Source organism: Motacilla alba, chromosome 12 (assembly GCF_015832195.1).
Source record: "Motacilla alba alba isolate MOTALB_02 chromosome 12, Motacilla_alba_V1.0_pri, whole genome shotgun sequence".
Lineage (NCBI taxonomy): Eukaryota > Metazoa > Chordata > Aves > Passeriformes > Motacillidae > Motacilla > Motacilla alba.
In genome coordinates, this window is record NC_052027.1 from 17,084,394 (window position 1) to 17,103,260 (window position 18,867).

The window sequence follows — 18,867 nt, forward strand, 5'->3', positions numbered from 1 at the left end:
ATCCCACCTTTTCTAAAATTCATAACAATGGGGAAACATTTGGCTGCCTTGGGATGGTGTTTCCCCACAAGCAACCATCCCAGCAGCAGCCAGCAGAGCCCGCCATGAGGAGTGGACGTGGCAGGAGGTCCGCACCAGCTGGGAGAGAATGGCTTGGGTCTCCAAAATCAAGTGGTTTGTGGTGCCTCTGTGCTGGCAGGATGGCAGGTCCTGCCAGTAGCACCAGGGCTGGGTGTGATGGCACAGTCCCCATGGCTCAAAGACTTGTCCCTCACACTGCCTAATTGTCAAGCCAATTAAAGGGGGCTGTTTATTTCTGCTGGCATCTAGCAAGGGTCCTGGGGCCAGCCCTGCTTCTGAAGGGTGCCTTGGGGGCTGGGGGCCCAGTTTTTCAAACATATTTATTAGTCCTCCTATGTATTTATGCCCGGGGCCATTTGCTGTACCATCCCCTGCTTGCAGCACACCCTCTAACCTGCTTTTATTAGCACAGACAAGGTACTGATGTGCCAGTGAATTGGGGAACACAGGATGGTCCCCATTCTTTGCTCTGGGCTGGCTCCCAGTGGTGCCCAGACTTTTTGTGTGCTCCTTGGGAGACGGTTTGGGGGAAGTAGGAGCAGCAGCTCTGGAGCTGCCTGGACCTGACACTGTGCTCTCCCTTGCCTGCAGGATGGCAGCAAGCCTTACCCCCCAGACCTGTCCCGCAGCCCCCAGAGCCTCAGCGACACCGGCTACTCCTCCGACGGCATCTCCAGCTCACAGAGCGAGATCACCGGCCTGGTGCAGCAGGAAGAGGAGAAGCTGAGCAGCACCGGGCTGGCTGGCCAGAGCCCACCCAGCCCCTCTGAGCTCACCAAGTTGGAGAGCAGCATGCGGCCTCTCCTGGAAGGCCGGGGTGCACCCACACGGTCCCCTGAGCGTAGCAAGAGCCGCACAGAGCCACAGGAGGACCAGCGGCAACAGCAGCGGCCGCGGTACCTCTCCATCACCCCTGAAGCCTTTGACTCGGACGAGGAGCTGGAGGACATCCTGGAGGAGGATGAGGAGTGGGAGAACCAGCGGGAGCGTCGGGAGAGTGCAGAGTCCTCAGATGAGTTTGGCAGCAAACTGCGGCATGACTATGTGGAGGACAGCAGCGAGGGGGGCTTCTCCCCAGTGCCCCCTCGGACCAAGGGCCAGGAGGCAGAGGTGACAGATGAGGAGTTCATGCGGAGACAGATCCTGGAGATGAGCGCTGAGGAGGACAACCTCGAGGAGGAGGAGGAAGGCTATGGGCGCACCAAGTACAGCATCCCCAAAGCTGGGCAGAAGACCGAGGCAGAGAAGGGCAAAGAGCCAGCGTCGGCCAAGCGGCGCCTACCACACGGCGCCAGCAGCATGTACACAGAGGAGAGCAAAGAGGTGGAAGCAGTGGAGGGGGATGACTTGAGCACGGCCCAGGGTGGGCTGCGGCGATTCAAGACCATTGAGCTGAACAGCACAACTGGCTACGGCCGGGAGATGGAGATGGGCCAGGAGCCAGATACCAGTGTGGACCGGGAGCCCGAGCTGGAGATGGAGAGCCTGACAGGCTCCCCTGAGGAGCGCTCACGGGGCGAGTACTCCTCCACCCTGCCAGCCACAACGCCCAGCTACACCTCGGGCACCTCACCCACCTCCATCTCCTCGCTGGAGGAGGATAGCGACAGCAGCCCCAGCCGCCGGCAGCGGCTGGAGGAGGTGAAGCAGCAGAGGAAGGCTCGGCATCGCTCACATGGCCCCTTGCTGCCCACCATTGAGGATTCATCTGAGGAGGAGGAGATGCGGGAGGAAGAGGAGCTCCTGCGGGAGCAGGAGAAGATGCGGGAGGTGGAGCAGCAGCGCATCCGGAGCACAGCGCGCAAGACCAAGCGTGACAAGGAGGAGCTGAGGGCCCAGCGGAGGAGGGAGCGCTCCAAAACCCCCCCTAGCAATCTCTCCCCCATCGAGGACGCCTCCCCCACAGAGGAGCTGCGACAGGCGGCAGAGATGGAGGAGCTGCACCGCTCCTCCTGCTCCGAGTACTCGCCTTCCATTGACTCAGAAGCAGAGAGCTTTGATGCTGTGACCTCCAAGCTGTACAAGTCTGGCAGCGAGTACAACCTGCCCACTTTCATGTCACTGTACTCCCCGACAGAGAAGGTGGAGAGTGCTGCCAGCCAGCCCATCAGCAAGCCCCTGAAAAGCGCCGAGGAAGCCTATGAGGAGATGATGCGGAAGGCAGAGATGATGCAGAAGCAGCAGGTCCAGCAGGCCCAGCCTGCCTCTTCCTACAGCAGCACCTACCAGCAGGTTGGCTACCGCAGCACTGAGGGCCAGAACGGCTTTGACTACCAATACGGCGAGGAATACCAGTACGACAGCGGCCTCACCCGCCCCTCCAAGCCCGACTATTCCAGTGCCCTGCCGAAGGCAGGAGCGGTGTACGAGGAGATCCTGCAGACCTCGCAGAGCATCTCCAGAATGCACCAGTCCTCCTCCTTTGACCTGGCCCTCAAGCAGGGTGAGAAGGTGAAGGGGCAGGAGGAGGCATACCAGGAGAAGCGCTTCCTCAATGCAGAGAGCGCCTACGCTGACCTGCTGAAGCAGAACGGTGGCCCACTCACCCCTGGCACAAGCCCTACACAGCTCTCTGCTCCCGTCTCCTTCGCCAGCTCCGACAGCAGCACTGGCAAGACTATTCCTGATGTCCGGGTCACTCAGCATTTTGCAAAAGAGGGACAAGACCTAGGCAAGCTCCAGAGTGCCCCAGCAGCACCCAGCCCAGTATCCAAGGCTACTACCACTCCTTATACTTACAGCAAAGGCACCAGCACAGTGACAACAGCAGCAGGCAGCCCTGGGAGTGCGCTGCAGAGCTACAGCTCACCAAGTCCAGAGGCCCCATCCATAGCTGGGAGAAGCTACACTCCATCAAAGAGCACTGTCAGCTACGGCTCACAGACCGAGGATACCACCAGAACCAGGACGGTGGAGATTAGCGTGCAGACAGCCAGGGAGAAGATCCCAGCCGTGAGTGACAGCAAGCCCACACTGCCCAAGACGTACACCTTCTTCAAGAGCTCCAGCCCTCCACTCTCACCCTCTTCACCCACGCAGAGTCCCACCCGCACCACAAAGGCCACGGCAGAGTTTTCCACACAGACACAGAGCCCAGTGCTCTCCTACGATGGTCCTTCTGCTGCTGCTGGCCCGGACACCTCTTCCCCCATGGTGGCGCAGGGGACGCAGACGCCGCACCGGGCGGGCTCGCCACGCCTGACTCGGCAGGCCTCCTCACAGGACTCCCCCTTCATGGTGATCACACTGGCGGCCGATGCAGCCAGCCAAACCAAGCCAGTCAGCTCTGGCGCCTTGACATCTCCCACTTCGTCCCCCACCAGGCCAAGCCGGCAGCTGCTGGCACATGGTTACACCCAGACACCGGAGCCAGAGCAGCCGGCAGGTGCCTACATCAGGGCACAGCCAGGGAAGGACCATGCCCAGAAAGCACCTGCCGTGAGTTCAGCCGCTGACGGCATCACAGGACTGTACAGCTGGGGAGCACTCCCTGCAGAAAACATCTCCCTCTGCCGCATCTCCTCCATCCCCGGTACTTCCCGGGTGGAGCCAGGGCCCAAGGTGCCAAGCAGCAATGCTGTGGACTTACGGACTGCATTGAAGTCCGCCCCCATCATCATAACAGACCAAGGCATGGATCTCACGTCCTTGGCCACCGAGGCCAGGAAGTACTGCCTGACCCTGGACCACATCCCCAACCGGCAGTCCACGGCCATCCAGCCCTTGATCATCAACCTCAATGCCCAGGAGCAGCCCCACGCCATCATCGCAGCAGCCAGCACTGCCAGCCTGGCCATCGCCTCTCCCATGATCCTCTCGCAGTCCAAGCAACCCGTGGTCTATGGAGACCCTTTCCAGAGCCGTGTGGATTTCGGACAGGGGACCGGGAGCCCAGTGTGCTTGGCGCAGGTGAAGCAGGTGGAGCAGGGTGTCCAGACAGCCACTGTCAGAGCCAGCGGGGTGGCCAGTGGCAAGCCCGAGCCCACCGCTGCCCCCCAGACCAAATTTGCAAGGTACGGCATGCCAGGCCAGATGGTGAAGAAGGACGTGCTCCTCACACAGACCGGTGGGGCACAGAATGCCAGTGGCCTCCCACAGTCCTTCCCACCAGAGCCAGGATCAGAGGTGTACCGGGCAGTGCCAGTAGAGCTGAAGAGCCAGAGCCCTCTCCTTGCCCTGGGTGGCAAGAAATCCCAGGTGATGATGGTGCAGATGGAGGAGGCAGCGACTGGCCCAGTGACCAAAGTGCTGAAGGAGGAGGGGCCAGCCAACGTCCTGGACCTCACAGGCGTGAAGCCGGAGAGCCAGGTGGCCTGCTGTGACATGGTCTACAAGTTCCCCTTTGGTGGCAGCTGCACAGGTGCTTTCAACCCCACCTCCAAGATGCCAGAGAAGAAAACCGGGGAGGCAGCAGTGATGCCTGGTCGGAAAGCTGGTGGACCAATGTATGGCAGCAGAGAGCCAGAGCTGCCAGAGACCTTCCCTTACCGGGAGCAGCCGGCCCCGGCACCTGCGCTCTATGAGGAGCAGAAGTTTTACCCAGCCAGCGCCTTTGGACGACTCTACTCCTCCATGTCAGACACGAACCTCTCTGAAATCGGGATGGGCTACTACCACACAAAGGGGGATCAGCCCTTCCCTGCCCCAGCAGGTGATGCCGCTGTGGACCTCAGCACCATGAAGCACTCCTACAGTGTGGGCTTTGCCGAGGGGGGTTACCTGGGCCAGGGGCCACAGTACGGCTCTTTTTCCGACCTTCGCCAACCAGGAGAGCTGCTGAGCCACCCCTTCCCAATGCGGAGGTACAGCTCAGCCTCTAACATCTACTCTGATTACCGTTTCTCACACCGGGGGGACCTGGCCAGCTTCCAGGAGTCCAGCCTGGCCCACTACAGTGCCACCACGGCACGTGAGATCAGCCGCATGTGTGCTGCCCTCAACTCCATGGACCAGTACGGGGGCCGGCATGCCAACGGCCCTGATGTGCTGCCTTATGGCCCCAGCACTGGGCAGGGGCCCGCAGGGGGGCTGGCAGCTCAGCAGCAGGGCCCTGTACCCCCCAAACCCAGTGGGATGTACAACCCCACCTTCCCTGAGGGACGGCAGGGCTTCAGCAACCTGGCACAGTACAACGTTCCTGGCGTCCGCCTGGGCGCCATCCGGCAAATGCTTCCTTCCACCGCAACCGTGCGGGCCGCCGACGGCATGATCTACTCCACCATCAACACCCCCATCGCCTCCACACTGCCCATCACCACCCAGCCGGCCTCGGTGCTGCGGCCCATGCTGCGTGGGCTATATAGACCCTATGGCCCAGGCGGCGTGGCAGCAGTCCCACTGGCCAGCTTGGCCAGGCTGCCAGTTGTCACCCCCCGTGTCCCGCTTGCAGCACAGGGCCTCTACCGCTTCCCGGCCCCAAGCCGGACGGCCCCGGCAGCCTCGATGATGGAGACACCCGTCTACCTGGGGAAGCCCGTCGCCAGCACGGCACCTTCAGCGGTGGGAGCTGCTCCTGCTGCCAAAGCACCCGCTGCCCCCGCTGCACCTGCCAGTGGCTTGCAGAGAGCAGAGCCGCCACCAGCTGCCCCCCGTGCAGAGGCACCAGCAGCACCAGCAGCCCCCAAGGAGAGCGGGCCAGTGGCAACAGCACCCAAGCCACCACTGGATGGAGCTCAGCGGGAAGAGAGGGAGCGGGAAGAGGAGCGTCAGCGCAAGCAACAGGAGCACGTGCTGCAGCTGGAGCGGGAGCGTGTAGAGCTGGAGAAGCTGCGGCAGCTGCGGCTGCAGGAGGAGCTGGAGCGGGAGCGCGCCGAGCTGCAGCGGCACCGGGAGAAGGAGCAGCTGCTGGTGCAGCGGGAGCTGCAGGAGCTGCAGTGCATCAAGCAGCAGGTGCTGCAGCAGCAGCAGGAGGAGCGGCACGCCCAGCTGGCGCTGCAACGGGAGCAGCTCGCCCAGCAGCGCCTCCAGCTCGAGCACATCCACCAGCTCCAGCACCAGCTGCAGCAGCAGCTGGAGGAGCAGAAGCGGCAGAAGACCATCTTCCCCACTCCAGTGGAGCCCACTGCACGCCCAGCCGAGGGGCCCTCTGAGGCACCGCGGGTGCTGCCGCACAATGGACAGGCATGGCCCCCACCGGGCCAGACGCCCCCAGAGGGGCCTGCCGGTCCCCGCTACCCCATGCCACAGCGGCCACTCAGCAGCTCGGCCTCAGACATGTCACTTCAAGTCGAGGAGTCCTGGGAGCCCGGCCGGGGCATCAAGAAGAGGAACTCGATGCCACGGCTGAGGGATGCCTACGAGAAGGAGACCTTTGCGGCGCGGAAGATGGCGGACAGCAGCGTGCAGACAGATGAGGAGGACGGCGAGGAGCGGTTCATGCTGTCGCGGCGGCGGCGGACGCGGCGCAGCGCTGACTGCAGTGTGCAAACGGACGAGGAGGACAGCGGGGAGTGGGAGCAGCCCGTGCGCCGCCGGCGCTCCAGGGCCTCACGGCACGCGGAGGCCAGCAGCGAGGGCAAGACAGATGGGGCAGCCCGTACAGCCAGCGTGGGTATCCAGACCATCAGCGACTGCTCGGTGCAGACAGAACCTGACCAGCTCCTCCGTGTCTCCCCATCCATTCACATCACCACCCATGACCCCCGAGTGGAGATCGTGAAGTACATCTCAGCCCCAGAGAAGACACAGCGGGGTGAGAGCCTGGCGTGCCAGACAGAGCCAGAACCAGCTCCCCAGCCTGGCGTCGTGGTCCCCCAGCTGACGGTGCCCACCACCATCCCGCCCTACTCCACCAACCTCCAAATAGTGAGCACAGGCCCCCTGGACCCCCACACTGTCCGGCAGCAGACCCTGGGCAAGTTTGAGAAGAAGAAGCCAGATCCCCTGGAAATCGGTTACCAATCCCATCTGCCGGCCGAATCCCTCTCCCAACTGGTGACCCGCCAGCCACCCCGCTCTCCCCAGGTCCTCTACTCACCCGTCTCGCCCTTGTCACCCCATCGCCTCCTGGAGTCCTCCTTTGCCACCAGCGAGCGGCTGAACAAGGCCCACGTCCCCCCACAGAAGCACTTCACCACCGACTTAGCCCAGCGCCAGCAGACGCTGCCGCGCCCCATCAAGACCATGCAGCGCTCCCTGTCTGACCCCAAGCCCATCAGCCCCACCTCTGAGGAGGCCAGCAAGGACAGGTTCTCCCTCTACCAACACCCGCTGCTCCCCAGCTCACAGGTATGTCACCACAGGGAACAACCTTACCCCCAGGGAACAGCCCTGGGAGGCATCTTGGGACACTGCGGTTTCATTAGCGCTGTGGCAATTAATATTTCAAAAGGCCGGTCCCCGCGGCAGCTGATGGCAGCCAGCAGGCACAGACGTGCATGCCAGTACCAGCAGCTGGAGGGAGGCCCTAGAGGTCCATTGGCTGCATGAGCCTGTCAGCAGGCAGGAGATGCTGCGGGTTGGCAGCATCGGGGCTGTCCCCTGCTCCAGATGGGTCCCCTCTTCTCTCTCGAGGAGCTACCACCATGCACAGCTCCACTTAGGGTTGTGGTGGCTCTTGCTCACACCTTTGCCCCCACACACCAAGGTTGCCTTGGGCAGTCAAGTGCCCAGCCAAGAAGTTCCGGGGCAATTCCTGGGGCAGCAACACCCAGCAGCAATCCCCCGAGTCCCTCTGCCAAGCGCCTGCGGACAGAAAGCATTTTTTGCAGCAGAGGGTATGCACGTGGCCAGCTCAGCTCTTGGCCGGCTGCCACCTCTGGTAATTACTCACGGAAAGCGCCCTGCCTGTTACTTCCATCCTATTTATTGCGCTTTTACATAAACGCCGCTTTCTCTGTGCATGGGGGAACATGTGCATAGCAGGATGCCTCACCCCAGCCCCTAGGGCATGGGAGGACCACTGCAGTGCTCGGGGTGGGATGTGGGGGGGGACACCCACCTGCCCCCCTGACCAGATGTCCCTTGGCTTTGCAGGTGGGGGGGCTGCAGTCAAGCTCGCTGGCACGCAAGGTGAAGCGGACGCTGCCCAGCCCACCACCTGAGGAGCCCCACGTGCCCCTGGCGAGCCCAGCTGCCTCCCAGCTCTACCTGAGCAGCCTGGCTCCCAAGGCCACCGCGCCTGTCACTAAGGCCAGCCTGCTGAAGGAGCTGGACCGCGACCTGAGGCTGGTGGAACATGAGGCCACCAAGCTGCGGAAGAAGCAGGCGGAGCTGGACGAGGAGGAGAAGGAGATCGATGCAAAGCTGAAGTACCTGGAGCTGGGCATCACCCAGCGCAAGGAGTCGCTGCTGAAGGATCGGGTTGGTGGGCGGGACCACCCCTACCTGCGCTACCCCGGGGATCGCCGCGACTACCTGTCAGACAGCGAGCTGCACAGCCTGCGCCTCGCCGCCTACGACAGCGCCGGCCTGCGCCCTGCCGGGCAGTACCCCGACTACACCGCCGCCGCCGCCGCTGCCGCGGCCGCCGCCTCCTACGGCGCCTACCCGTACCCTGCCCCGCAGGGCCCCACCGCCTTCCCACCACCACGCCTCCAGCACCCCCAGTACCCCACAGCCAGCACCTCACAGGACGGCTTGCCGGCAGCTCCACTGCCCACCTTCACTTCGCCCGGTGGCTTCTCGGCCCCTGGCGCCGCATACCCAGAGCTGGGCACCCCAGCCCAGCCAGGCTTCCAGCCCCAAAACCCCTACCAAGCCCCGAGCGCCTTCGCTGGGGCAGCCACCGTGCCGGCGGCACAGCCCACCCTCTACCAGAGCCCGGCAGACGTAGCTGGCGGGCACCAGAAGCCGCGGCAGACTTCTCTGGCTGACCTAGAGCAGAAGATTCCCACCAACTACGAGGTCATCGGTGCGGCCACCAGCTCCTCTGCCGTGCCTGACGTCACCTTCAGCACTGCACCGGCGAGCGGTGGCTATGAGCAGTACAAGGCACCTGAGACACGGCCAGCCGAGAGAAGCAGCACAGCACCGGGCCCCTCAGCCAGCTACTCTTCCGAGTCCCTCTACACCAGTCTGGAGCAGAACATCCCCCGTAACTATGTGATGATCGAGGACATCAGCGAGCTGACCAAGGAGAGTCCAGCAGTGGATGGGCAGAAAGCAGAGCCGGTGGGCACTAGCACTGATAGCCGCCACAGCAGAGAGAAGACTGATCTAGGGGACACCGAGGGCTCCAGCCGTCCCTGCTGCTACACCAAAGCTGAGGAGGAGTCTGAGGAGGACATCTATGATCACCATGGCCCTGACCATCGTGGGAAGAACAGCTACTACCGGGGCACGGAAAGCAATGGCAGGGTGTCAGGGAGCTCCACCAGCTCGAGCTACTACTATGGGGACAGTGAGTACCGGCACTCCTCACGGATGGACAAGCACAGCTCTGGCACGCCACTACCGAAGCATTCATCCAAGAACCTGGCACCTGCTGTCATCTCCTCCAAGCGCAGCAAGCACAGGAAGCAGGGCATGGAGCAGAAGATCTCCAAGTTCTCCCCCATTGAAGAAGCCAAAGATGTAGAGTCAGACCTGGCCTCCTACTCAACAACCACCTCCATTGGCAGCAGCAATGTGGCCTCCAGGGCCAAGAAGCTGCAGGATGAGATCACCTACGGCCTGAAGAAGAATGTCTATGAGCAGCAAAAGTACTACGGTGTCTCCAGCCGGGATCTGGTGGACGAGGAGGAGCGGGTCTACTCTTCCAGCAGCAGAACTCGCTCCTCTGGCTATGGGGTGGAAAAGTCCTCCAGCCGGGAGATGGGTGGCCGGAGCAAGTCCTATGAGCGGGAGAGCATGGAGCGCTCCCAGAAAGTCAGCTCCAAGCCCTCATCCCTCAGCATGAGCCAGAGCCGTGGGCGGGCGCCCATGCGCTCGCAGCACTCGGAGGAGGAGAGCCCTGTCAGCCCCATGGGGAAGTCAATGGGGGGGTCACGCACTGCAGGAGGGCCGGGCCCCCAGTCAGCAGGGGACCCCTGCTCCCAGTTCTGCTCCAGCCACTCGTTGCCTGATGTGCAAAAGCACATCAAAGACGTGCCAAGGAGTCACTCGTACAAGCACGAGGAGGGCTACGGCATGGATGATGCCCATTGCGTTGTCTCGGACAGCGAAGGTAACAGCTCCCCGTGGTGACCACCCCAGAGCATGGCACTTCCCCGGGGCATGCCCGTCCGCTCGTACGCAGAGACACTCTCACCGCCTCAGTTTGCTTGACATGTGCCTTCCTCCCCCTGCCCTGGGTGTTCGGTGTTAGCCGGTCCTGCACGGTGCCCTGCTGCGCCGCGTCCCGTCCCCACCGGCACGTGCTGTCCCCCGCGCGCGTGCCCGCTGCTTGTCCCTCCCACTTCATTGCATGGCTTCCGCCCGCGCAGCCTCGAGCGAGAGATTGACTGTGGTTTGTTTTTGGTTTCCGAAGCCTATCATTTGGGTCAGGAGGAGACAGACTGGTTTGATAAGCCCAGGGAGGCGCGGGCAGAGAGGGTCAGGCACTACGGTGGCCACTCTTCCTCACAGAAGAGACCCCCAGTTAAGCACACCTACCACGATTATGACGAGCCCCCCGACGAAGACCCGTGGCAGCACGATGACTACCCCCAACACCGCGAGCATCGGCACCACAGGGAGTATGATCGCCACGCTGGCTCCTCCCGGCACGCCAGCGACGAGCCCCCACGCCGCTCATCGAAGCAGCACCCACGAGAATCTGGCCGCCATGAGCCCCGTGGCCACGGGCCTTCAGCCGGCCCCAAGAAGGCGCAGCAGCCCGAGTCCCGCGCGCCTTACGGCCCCAGCTCCGCCGATTACGCCCCGTCATCTCGCCCCGCTGCTCACCACCATGGCACTGAGACCCCCAAGGCACAGAAACCTTCCCAGCCTCATGGGCCGGCCACGCCAGCGCCGAAGCAGGAGCCCCTCACACATCCACAGCAGCCGGCGGCCAGGCAGCAGCAGGCAGGGCAGCCGGCAGCGCGGCAGCAGCCGGCAGCGCGCCAGGCTGCCCAGCCAGCAAGCTCGGCACAGCCTGAGACCAGGGGCAGGACACAGGGACCCCCCTCGTCCCGGCCACCGCAGCAACAGCCAGGGCTGGCCCAGGCAGCAGGGAAGGCACCGGCCACACTCCATGCACAGCCAGGCGCACACCCAGCACCGGCGGTAAGTACGGGCTTAGCTGGCCAGGCTGCATCCTGACCCCACAGCTCTGCCTGGAATCGGCACAGCTGGCTGTGGCCAGGGCTGGCAGGGGAAGTGTTGGGAATGGGAGTCATGGAGTAAAGTGTATCCCACTCACACGCCCAATACCACACCCATAGGTGCTGTGGAAGCTGCCATCCCCTTGAGGGGACCCATCCACTATGTCCTGAATCCCTTGCTGCCCCTTCTGGGGTTGTGGATCAGTGTTTGGGAGTTTCGGTGTCACCTCCCGGTCCGGGCCACCCCTGGCAGATGCTCTATTGGGAGGGTGAGCCCTGAGAGCTGTTTTCCCCTTTCCAGACAAAAGTGGAGCCGACAGACACGTCCAAACCTGCAGCAAAAGTGCCACAACAGCCAGGGAGAGCACCGTCAGCACAGCCCCTGGGAGCAGCAGGTCAGTGAGCCCCAGTGGCACTGTGCCATCTGTCCCACCTCATGCCAGCTGCCTGGCACCCCAAAGCTTGGCTGAGCTCTCCCAGCCGGGCCTGTCCCCTGCTAACAGTGGTTTCGTTTGTCCCCCAGCAGACAGCAAGGCCGGTCCAAGGGCGGCTGGGCCACGTGGTCCCGCGGGCATGGCCACAGGGCAGCCCGGTGGGGAAGGAGAGAGTGTCTTCTCCAAAATCCTGCCAGGGGGGGCAGCGGAACAAGCAGGCAAACTGACTGAAGGTGAGGGCTGCTCCCGGGATGGGGACACGGCGGTGGCGCTCTTCTGCACTGAGACGGAGTCGGGCACCTTGGGGATGGCTGGGTGCAGCCAGTGGGATGCAGTGCTCCCACAGTTTGGGGCCCAGGGAGGTGGGGGACCAGGGTCACTACACCATACTGACACCTGTCCTGGCTTCCCCGCAGCGGTGTCAGCTTTCGGCAAGAAGTTCACTTCGTTCTGGTGAGAGAACGGCACAAGGTGAGTGCAGCTAGTGCTGGGCACTGTGCCGTGGGCTCTCCCTGCCCCGGCCGCGCCTGATGCCCTTCTCCTCCCTTCCACTGCAGGAGTTTGGGAAGTGAGTGGAGATTTGAGTCGTTGCAGTGGAAAAACCTATGAAGAAGCCAATGAATTCAGCACGCGGCGTCTGACTCTGAGTATAACGGTGAGCATACAGGGCACACCTGCACACAAGTCCCCTCCGCCGTGCCATCTCTGAGGTTCCAGCAGCACCACTGTCCCCCGAGCACCTGCTGAGGGATACTGCTGAGCACCTGCTTTGCCATATTCCCACCCTCCAGGCTGGGAAAGTCATAGCACGGACCCATCCCCTTCGTGTTGGGCCACTCATCACTATCTTCATCCCCAGGTGCTGGCCCCAAGCCAAGGCGTGGAGGCTTGGCCATGTTCACAGTCTCGGCAGCGCTGGTGCAGACCCTGGGTTTCCAGGGAAGCTTTGGGTGGTCCGGGCTGTGCTCCGGGAGCCCGTCCAGCGCGGGGGCGGGCGGAGGCGGCGGCAGCTGCTCCGCCGGCAGTGCCTCTTGGCTCTCTGGGGCCTTTTCGCTCGGGCCAGCGCTGCCGCTCGGCGGGGACTCTTCCGCGGGGAGGAGCTGCTCGGACTAACGCCTCTCCCTCTCTCGCTCTTCCTCTCGCTCTCTGTCTCTCTCTCTCTCTCTCTGTCTCGCAAGCTTTTGAAAACAGGGCGATCCCTGGATGCTGGACCAAACGACGGCCGAGCAGGGGCCCGGCGGACGCCCCGGGGCGGGTGCCCCCCACGCCTGGCGAGCAGCTCCGGCGCGGCACTCGGCGAGCCCCGGCAGCTGCCCCGAGGGGATGGGCCTGGTCCGGACCGTCGGGTCAGGCCCCGTAGGTCGGCTGCGGCCCTTTCTCAAGATTATACGCAGAGTTGCTCCCTCTGAACCCCAGCTCTGGCCTCTTCATAGGTTTTTCCCCCCCGCGAGCCGAGGGCTGGGCGCCGTGGGCGCCGCTCCCCCTTCCCGACCCCACCCGCCCCGCCGGGGCCGTCCCGCGCCCCCCGCACTGCGGCCGCGCCCGGCCCCGCCGGGGAGCCCCGGGGCGCGTCAGCTAGGACCTAACACTGTTTCACTACCGAAATACGAGGCCATAGGACTCTGACAGGCGGCGCGGCCGGCTGGGCGCGTGTCCCGAAGCCATTGGAAGCATTGAAAGGGCCGCGCTCGCCCTCGCCACGCAGCCAGCGCGCCTGCCGCCGGGCACCCCTTTTCTTTCAAGAACAGCCTTAATCATCCCACTTTGATTTCTGTGTATACCTCATCCGCACCAGGGGGTGGGGGGGGGCACGGGGCGTCGTCAGGGGGGGTCCTTTTTTCCTCGGTTTCTTTGGGTTCATTTTCTTTTGGTTTCGGGGTTTTATTTTTCTAAAGTTTATACCAAATCCTCTTCCCTCTTTGCTTTGTGCGATGAGTTAGCACACGGGCTGTCGTCTGTAGAAGCAATAGAGTGCAGGAGGCTACAAAAGAGCACAAATCCCGTGGAACAAGATCAGGAGAGCTTTGCCTCCGGCAGTATCCTTCCTTTTACTGTGCAATCCAAGTCCTTCTCAAGCCATTTTGCGGGGACGGCCGGCGCAGCGGCCGGCGGCCAAAGCCCACTCGCCCTGCCAGGAGGGGATTCCCAGGGGGGGAGGCAGCCCGAGGAGGGGGCTCGCCCGCGCCCCCGCCGCCTCCCCGCGCTGGCAGCGCCCCGCCGACACCCCCGCGGCGGGGGGCAGCCGCCCGCTCACCCGCCTGATGTTCTATGCAACGAAATAACACGACTCCAGAACAAGACCTGTGAATAGCTAATCGGTTCAATGTCGCGCCTAAGGGTTCCATCGCAAAGCGTGCCGCCGAGCGACCCGAGAACTATTCAGTACCGACCACCCGTGCGTATGAATTCGTGGCATGTTCGACCCACGGAGGGCCACTTTGCCAAAGGGCAGCCCTAGCGCCCGTGACCGTCTGTCCCGTCGTAGAGCATGGCTTGCTACTTCTCTGCACGGTTCCACCCGCCTTTCAGTGCTTGCTGTTCTTTGCCTGGACTTTTCTTTTTTTCTTCTCCATCGGTCCATCGCTGTACTGAAAGCTCTTAGCAGATTTATGCACTTGTGATCGAGGACCCGGCTGCCGCGGGAAGCCCGCGCTTTATGGCGGATCCCTCGCCGGGAGCTCTGCCGGTGCCCACGGCTGGGGGCAGGCCGGCGGCCGCGGGATGGGGATCCCGGGGGCAGCCCCGGGGAGGAGAGCCCCGGCCCCGCGCACAGCCGCCGCCTGTCCCGCCGGTGCCGAGCGCAGCGCCCGGGGGTGCTTCCCGGGGGCGCCTCCCGGGGGGTGCCTCCCGCGGTGCCTCCCGGGGTGCCTCCCGCGGGCCGCCGGCCCCGCCGCTCCTCGCGCTGTAAATATTGTACAGTGTGTCAATCGCACGCGGGACCGAGACCCCCGCGGGGCCAATCTCGCCGCCCGAGCACATCCGCCACCTTGCCTTCGTGCCTGCAGGACCGGGGGCGCGCAGCCCCCGCCGGGCCGGGCCCCCACCCGAGGTGTGGCAGTCTGCTGGGCGGGGCGGGGGCGGGGGTGCAGAGACCGAGGGCCGAGCGCGGCCGGGCGCCGTTTGCAGCGGCAAGTGCGATGCCGGGTGCGCTCCCTCTGAACATTGTGACGGTGTGCGTGTCTGCTGTGCTCTGTGCCACCCGTAGTGACCCCGTACCGTGCCGTACCGTGCCGTACCGTGCCGTACCACCCCCGCCGCTGTGTCGTGACTCCCTCCCAGAAGCTGCCCCCTCACCAGGTGTTTCTGTGGGAACAGAATAAAAAGGACTTGACACAAACCACGGACCGGCCCCGATTCTTTCCTGCCTGCAGTGTGGGGGGCGGGGGATCGGGACTCCTGCCATGGTGGGGGTTGCTGGAATGGGTCTGGTTGTCACCAAGCACTGTTGAGCTCTGCCACTCACAGCTGGGCTGCTGGGATAGGGGCTCCCTGTGAGCATCAAAGACCCGATCTAACCTGCCTGGCCAGGCTGCTGGGTCTGGTGGGCTCCCAAAGGCCCAATCCCCGTTGGCAGGGCTGCTGTGGGCACCAATGACTCAATCCCACCCCCCTGATCAGGCTGCTCAGTCCCATGGGCTCCCGATGGCCCGATACCTCCCAGCCAGGCTGCTGGGCTGGGGATCCCTGTGCCTCTCAAGAGTCCGATCACGCCGGTCCTGCGCATAGAGCCCCTGTTCTGCAGCCGCCCGGTGGGTAAACCACCCCGGGGCGATCCAGAGGCTGCGGGGCCGCGGTCTGTCCCCCGGCTGCGGCCTCAGAGGGCCCCGCGGGCGATCCGGTGGCAGGGGACGGCCGCAGGGACACGTCGGGGGCGCGGGGGATCCCCCTGCCTGCGGCTGCAGCGCCGCCCGCGACCACCGGGGGGCGCCTCAAAGCGGGAGGCAGGCCGGCGGCCCCGCCCCATCCCGGAAGTGCCGAGTCTGGCCCCGCCCCCCGCCGCGAGGACATGGAGCCGCCGGTGAGGGGATGGGAGTGACGTCAGAGCCCCGGGACCCCCCCGCCCCCGGTCCCGCCGCCCCTCCCGCCCCTCCCTCGGGAGCCCCCCGCGCCGCCGCCCCCGCCAGCCCCGGCTCGGCACCACCCCGGGAACCGCCCCGGTACCCTCCTACTCCCGCCATAGACCCCCATTGCTGCAGGACCTGCGCTCGGTGTCCAGGTAGCCACGGGTGCCCCAGCAGCTGTCCCAGTGCCCTGCTGATCCCGGCTGTGCGCCCCACTATCTGCTCTCCGGTGCCCTCCCTGGTACCGGAGGGTCCCTGGTACCCCAGCAGTGTCCTGCTCTGCGCCCCCGGGACTGGCCCCGTCCTGCACTACTCTCCTCCTCCCACGTACCGCAGCTCTTCAAGCGCTGCCCCCAGTACCCCCCAAAACCCCCCCCCCCGTCTATACCAGTAAGTGCTCCTGCGCCCCATTACTCCCTGGACCGTGCCCCACTCCTCCAGCCACCCCGGCGTGTCCCGCAGGCGCAGCCACGTGCGGAGGAGCTGTCGGAGCTGTACCGAGAGCTGAGCCAGCACCCGGGGCTCAGTACTGCCTGCCTCGGCCCCGACCTCACCACCCAGTACGGGGGCAAGTACTGCAGCCTCTACACCGGTACGGGGATGGGGAGGGCTGGGGGGAAAGAGGGGTGCGGGAAGTCCTTGCCTGCTGGTGAGGATGCAGCTGGTGTCCTCACCCTGCTCCCCGCAGAGTGGTCACAGCGTGACCTGGCAAGGGCTGAGAACATCAAGTTCTGCCGTCAGTACCTCATCTTCCACGATGGAGCCTCCATTGTCTACTCGGGGCCCGCTGGCACCTGCTCTGAGATCAAGGACGAGTAAGTCCCATCCCACCCCCGACTCGTGGTCCTCGGGGAAGCGATAACTGGGGGGCTGATGGGCACTCACCCACAGGCTGCTGAGCCGGGAGTCCCCCAGTGGGATGCTGAAGGCCGTCCTGCGTAAGGTCCCTGGCAAGGAGAAGGAGAAAGAGAAGCAGTTCCTGGAGGTGAGGAGGGCTCTGAGGGAATAATGGATATTCACTGGGGTTCGGGGCGGGAACCACACTGTGTCTTGGGACCGCCCTGGCATCTCTGCCCCCAGGTCTGGGATCAGAACCGGAAGGTGAAGAGCATCGACCTGACAGCACTGGACAAGCATGGCAGCGTCTACGATGATGGTGAGGGGCTGGAGGGTGCCAGGGAATGCGGGTTTTCAGAGGACAGGGTGGCCAGTGCTGACCTGCCCCTGCAGACCAGTTTGGGTGCCTTGCCTGGTCTCACTCGGAGACCCACCTGCTCTATGTGGCGGAGAAGAAGCGTCCCAAGGCTGAGTCCTTCTTCCAGAGCAAAGCCCCCGAGCTCGGCACCTCTGATGAGGACACGGGGCACCCCAAGAAGGAGGATGCGCCCATCAAGGTGGGGTCTCCCCACCCTGGGTCAGCTGGGGGCTGGCTGTGTGGCAGTGGGGCTGACCAGACTGTGCCACAGGGCGAGCAGTTCGTGTACCACGAGGACTGGGGGGAGACGCTGAGCACCCGCAGTGTGCCCGTCCTCTGCGTCCTGGACATCGAGGGCAACAGCATCTCAGTGCTGGAGGGCATCCCAGAGCACCTCTCTCCCGGCCAGGTCAGCATGGGGAGCTGCAGGGAACCAAAGAAGGGAGGTTTTCGGAGCCAGCAGCATTTCAAGCTGCTTATCTCCCCTCTCCCCACAGGCTTTCTGGTCGCCTGAGGACACTGGCGTGGTGTTCGTGGGCTGGTGGCACGACCCCTTCCGCCTGGGGCTGCGGCACTGTACAAACCGCCGGTGAGTCCCCGCAGGGCACCCCACAGCCCAGCCCTGCTGGCAGGACCCTGCAGGGCACCATCCCACAGCCTGGCCCCCCGACCTCACTGTGACACCCCTCTGTGCTGGCAGGTCGGCGCTCTTCTACGTGGACCTGACGGGCGGGAGATGCGGTAAGCAGTGCACGCCCCGATCCTGCCGGTGCCCTGGCTCCCCTGCCACCCCTCACCATCCCTTCACCATCCCCTCGTGCCCATGCAGAGCTGCTCTCTGAGGACACCAGGGCGGTGTGGTCACCGCGACTCAGCCCCGATGGCTGCCGCATCGTCTACCTGGAGAACAATGTCCTGGGCCCCCACCAGCAGTGCAGCCGACTCCGCATGGTGAGCAGCACCGGGGGGCACTGGCAGGCACCAGGGAGGTGCCAGGCTGCCCGTGCTAGGGTGGGGCTGGCAGGAGGGCAGTGGTGTCCCCTCCTTGGGCTGCACTGGGGGCAGGCAGGCTGAGACCCTGTGAAACTTGCCCTTTGCCATGTCTCCTGCAGTACGACTGGTACACCAAACACACCAGCACGGTGCTGGAGGCTGTGCCACGGCAAGCATGGGGTGAGTACAGCTCTGGGGTGTTGGGGGAGACTCAGGGGGATGCTGAGGACCACCACTCTGATCACAGGTGCCTTCCCGGGAATCTACTGTGGCGCACTGCCAGGGATGTGCTGGGCGGCCGACAGCCGCAGGATCCTGCTGGACACGGCCCAGCGCAGCCAGCAGGTGAGGGGGTGGTGGAGGACACAAGGGGGGCCTGGCTGGGTCAGGGCTCCACTGAACTCTGCCCTTGTGCCCCTAGGATGTGTTCGTGGTGGACACAGCAACAGGCACCACAACTTCGCTGACAGCTGGTGAGTGACAGGCCAATGGGGCCGTGCTGGTGCCAGGCGTGGGGAGAGGGTCACGCCTGCAGGTCTGACCCCCTCCTCCCCAGATTCTCCCCAGGGAAGCTGGTCTGTCCTCACCATTGACCGGGACCTCTTGGTGGCCAGGTTTTCCACCCCTAGCTGCCCCCCCATGCTGGTAAAGTCATGTCCCCAGTGCCCACCAGCCCCTTGGCATGGGCACTGACCCCTCTCTGCAGTGCCCACCAGCCCCTTGGCATGGGCACTGACCCATCTCCCTGCACAGAAAGTGGCAGTCCTGCCCGCCGCCGGCCGTGAGGCACAGACACAGTGGCTCTGCCTGCAGGATGCCCCCCCCGTGCCTGGCATCAGCTGGGGCATCCGCAGCCTGCAGCCCCCCCCGGAGCAGGAGCATCCCCAGTACGGTGAGTGCCCGAGGTGGGGTCAGGCTGT

General features: G+C 64.3%; 1 protein-coding gene across 4 annotated transcripts in view; it reads left to right on the forward strand.

Moving 5' to 3' along the window:
* BSN (bassoon presynaptic cytomatrix protein) overlaps nucleotides 1–13,880 on the forward strand; it is an 89,271-nt gene extending 75,391 nt beyond the window's left edge. For 3 of the 4 annotated variants that reach the window (XM_038149214.1, XM_038149216.1, XM_038149217.1), the window contains 8 exons: nucleotides 673–7,308; nucleotides 8,056–10,186; nucleotides 10,490–11,226; nucleotides 11,566–11,659; nucleotides 11,788–11,931; nucleotides 12,115–12,169; nucleotides 12,256–12,353; nucleotides 12,877–13,880. In XM_038149214.1, the coding sequence (XP_038005142.1) occupies nucleotides 673–7,308; nucleotides 8,056–10,186; nucleotides 10,490–11,226; nucleotides 11,566–11,659; nucleotides 11,788–11,931; nucleotides 12,115–12,155 (9,783 nt within the window). In that variant the 3' untranslated portion in view covers nucleotides 12,156–12,169; nucleotides 12,256–12,353; nucleotides 12,877–13,880. The remainder of the gene's footprint in view (nucleotides 1–672; nucleotides 7,309–8,055; nucleotides 10,187–10,489; nucleotides 11,227–11,565; nucleotides 11,660–11,787; nucleotides 11,932–12,114; nucleotides 12,170–12,255; nucleotides 12,354–12,876) is intronic. The other variant, XM_038149215.1, reaches the window with a different exon arrangement.
* Nucleotides 13,881–18,867: the final 4,987 nt, after the last annotated feature.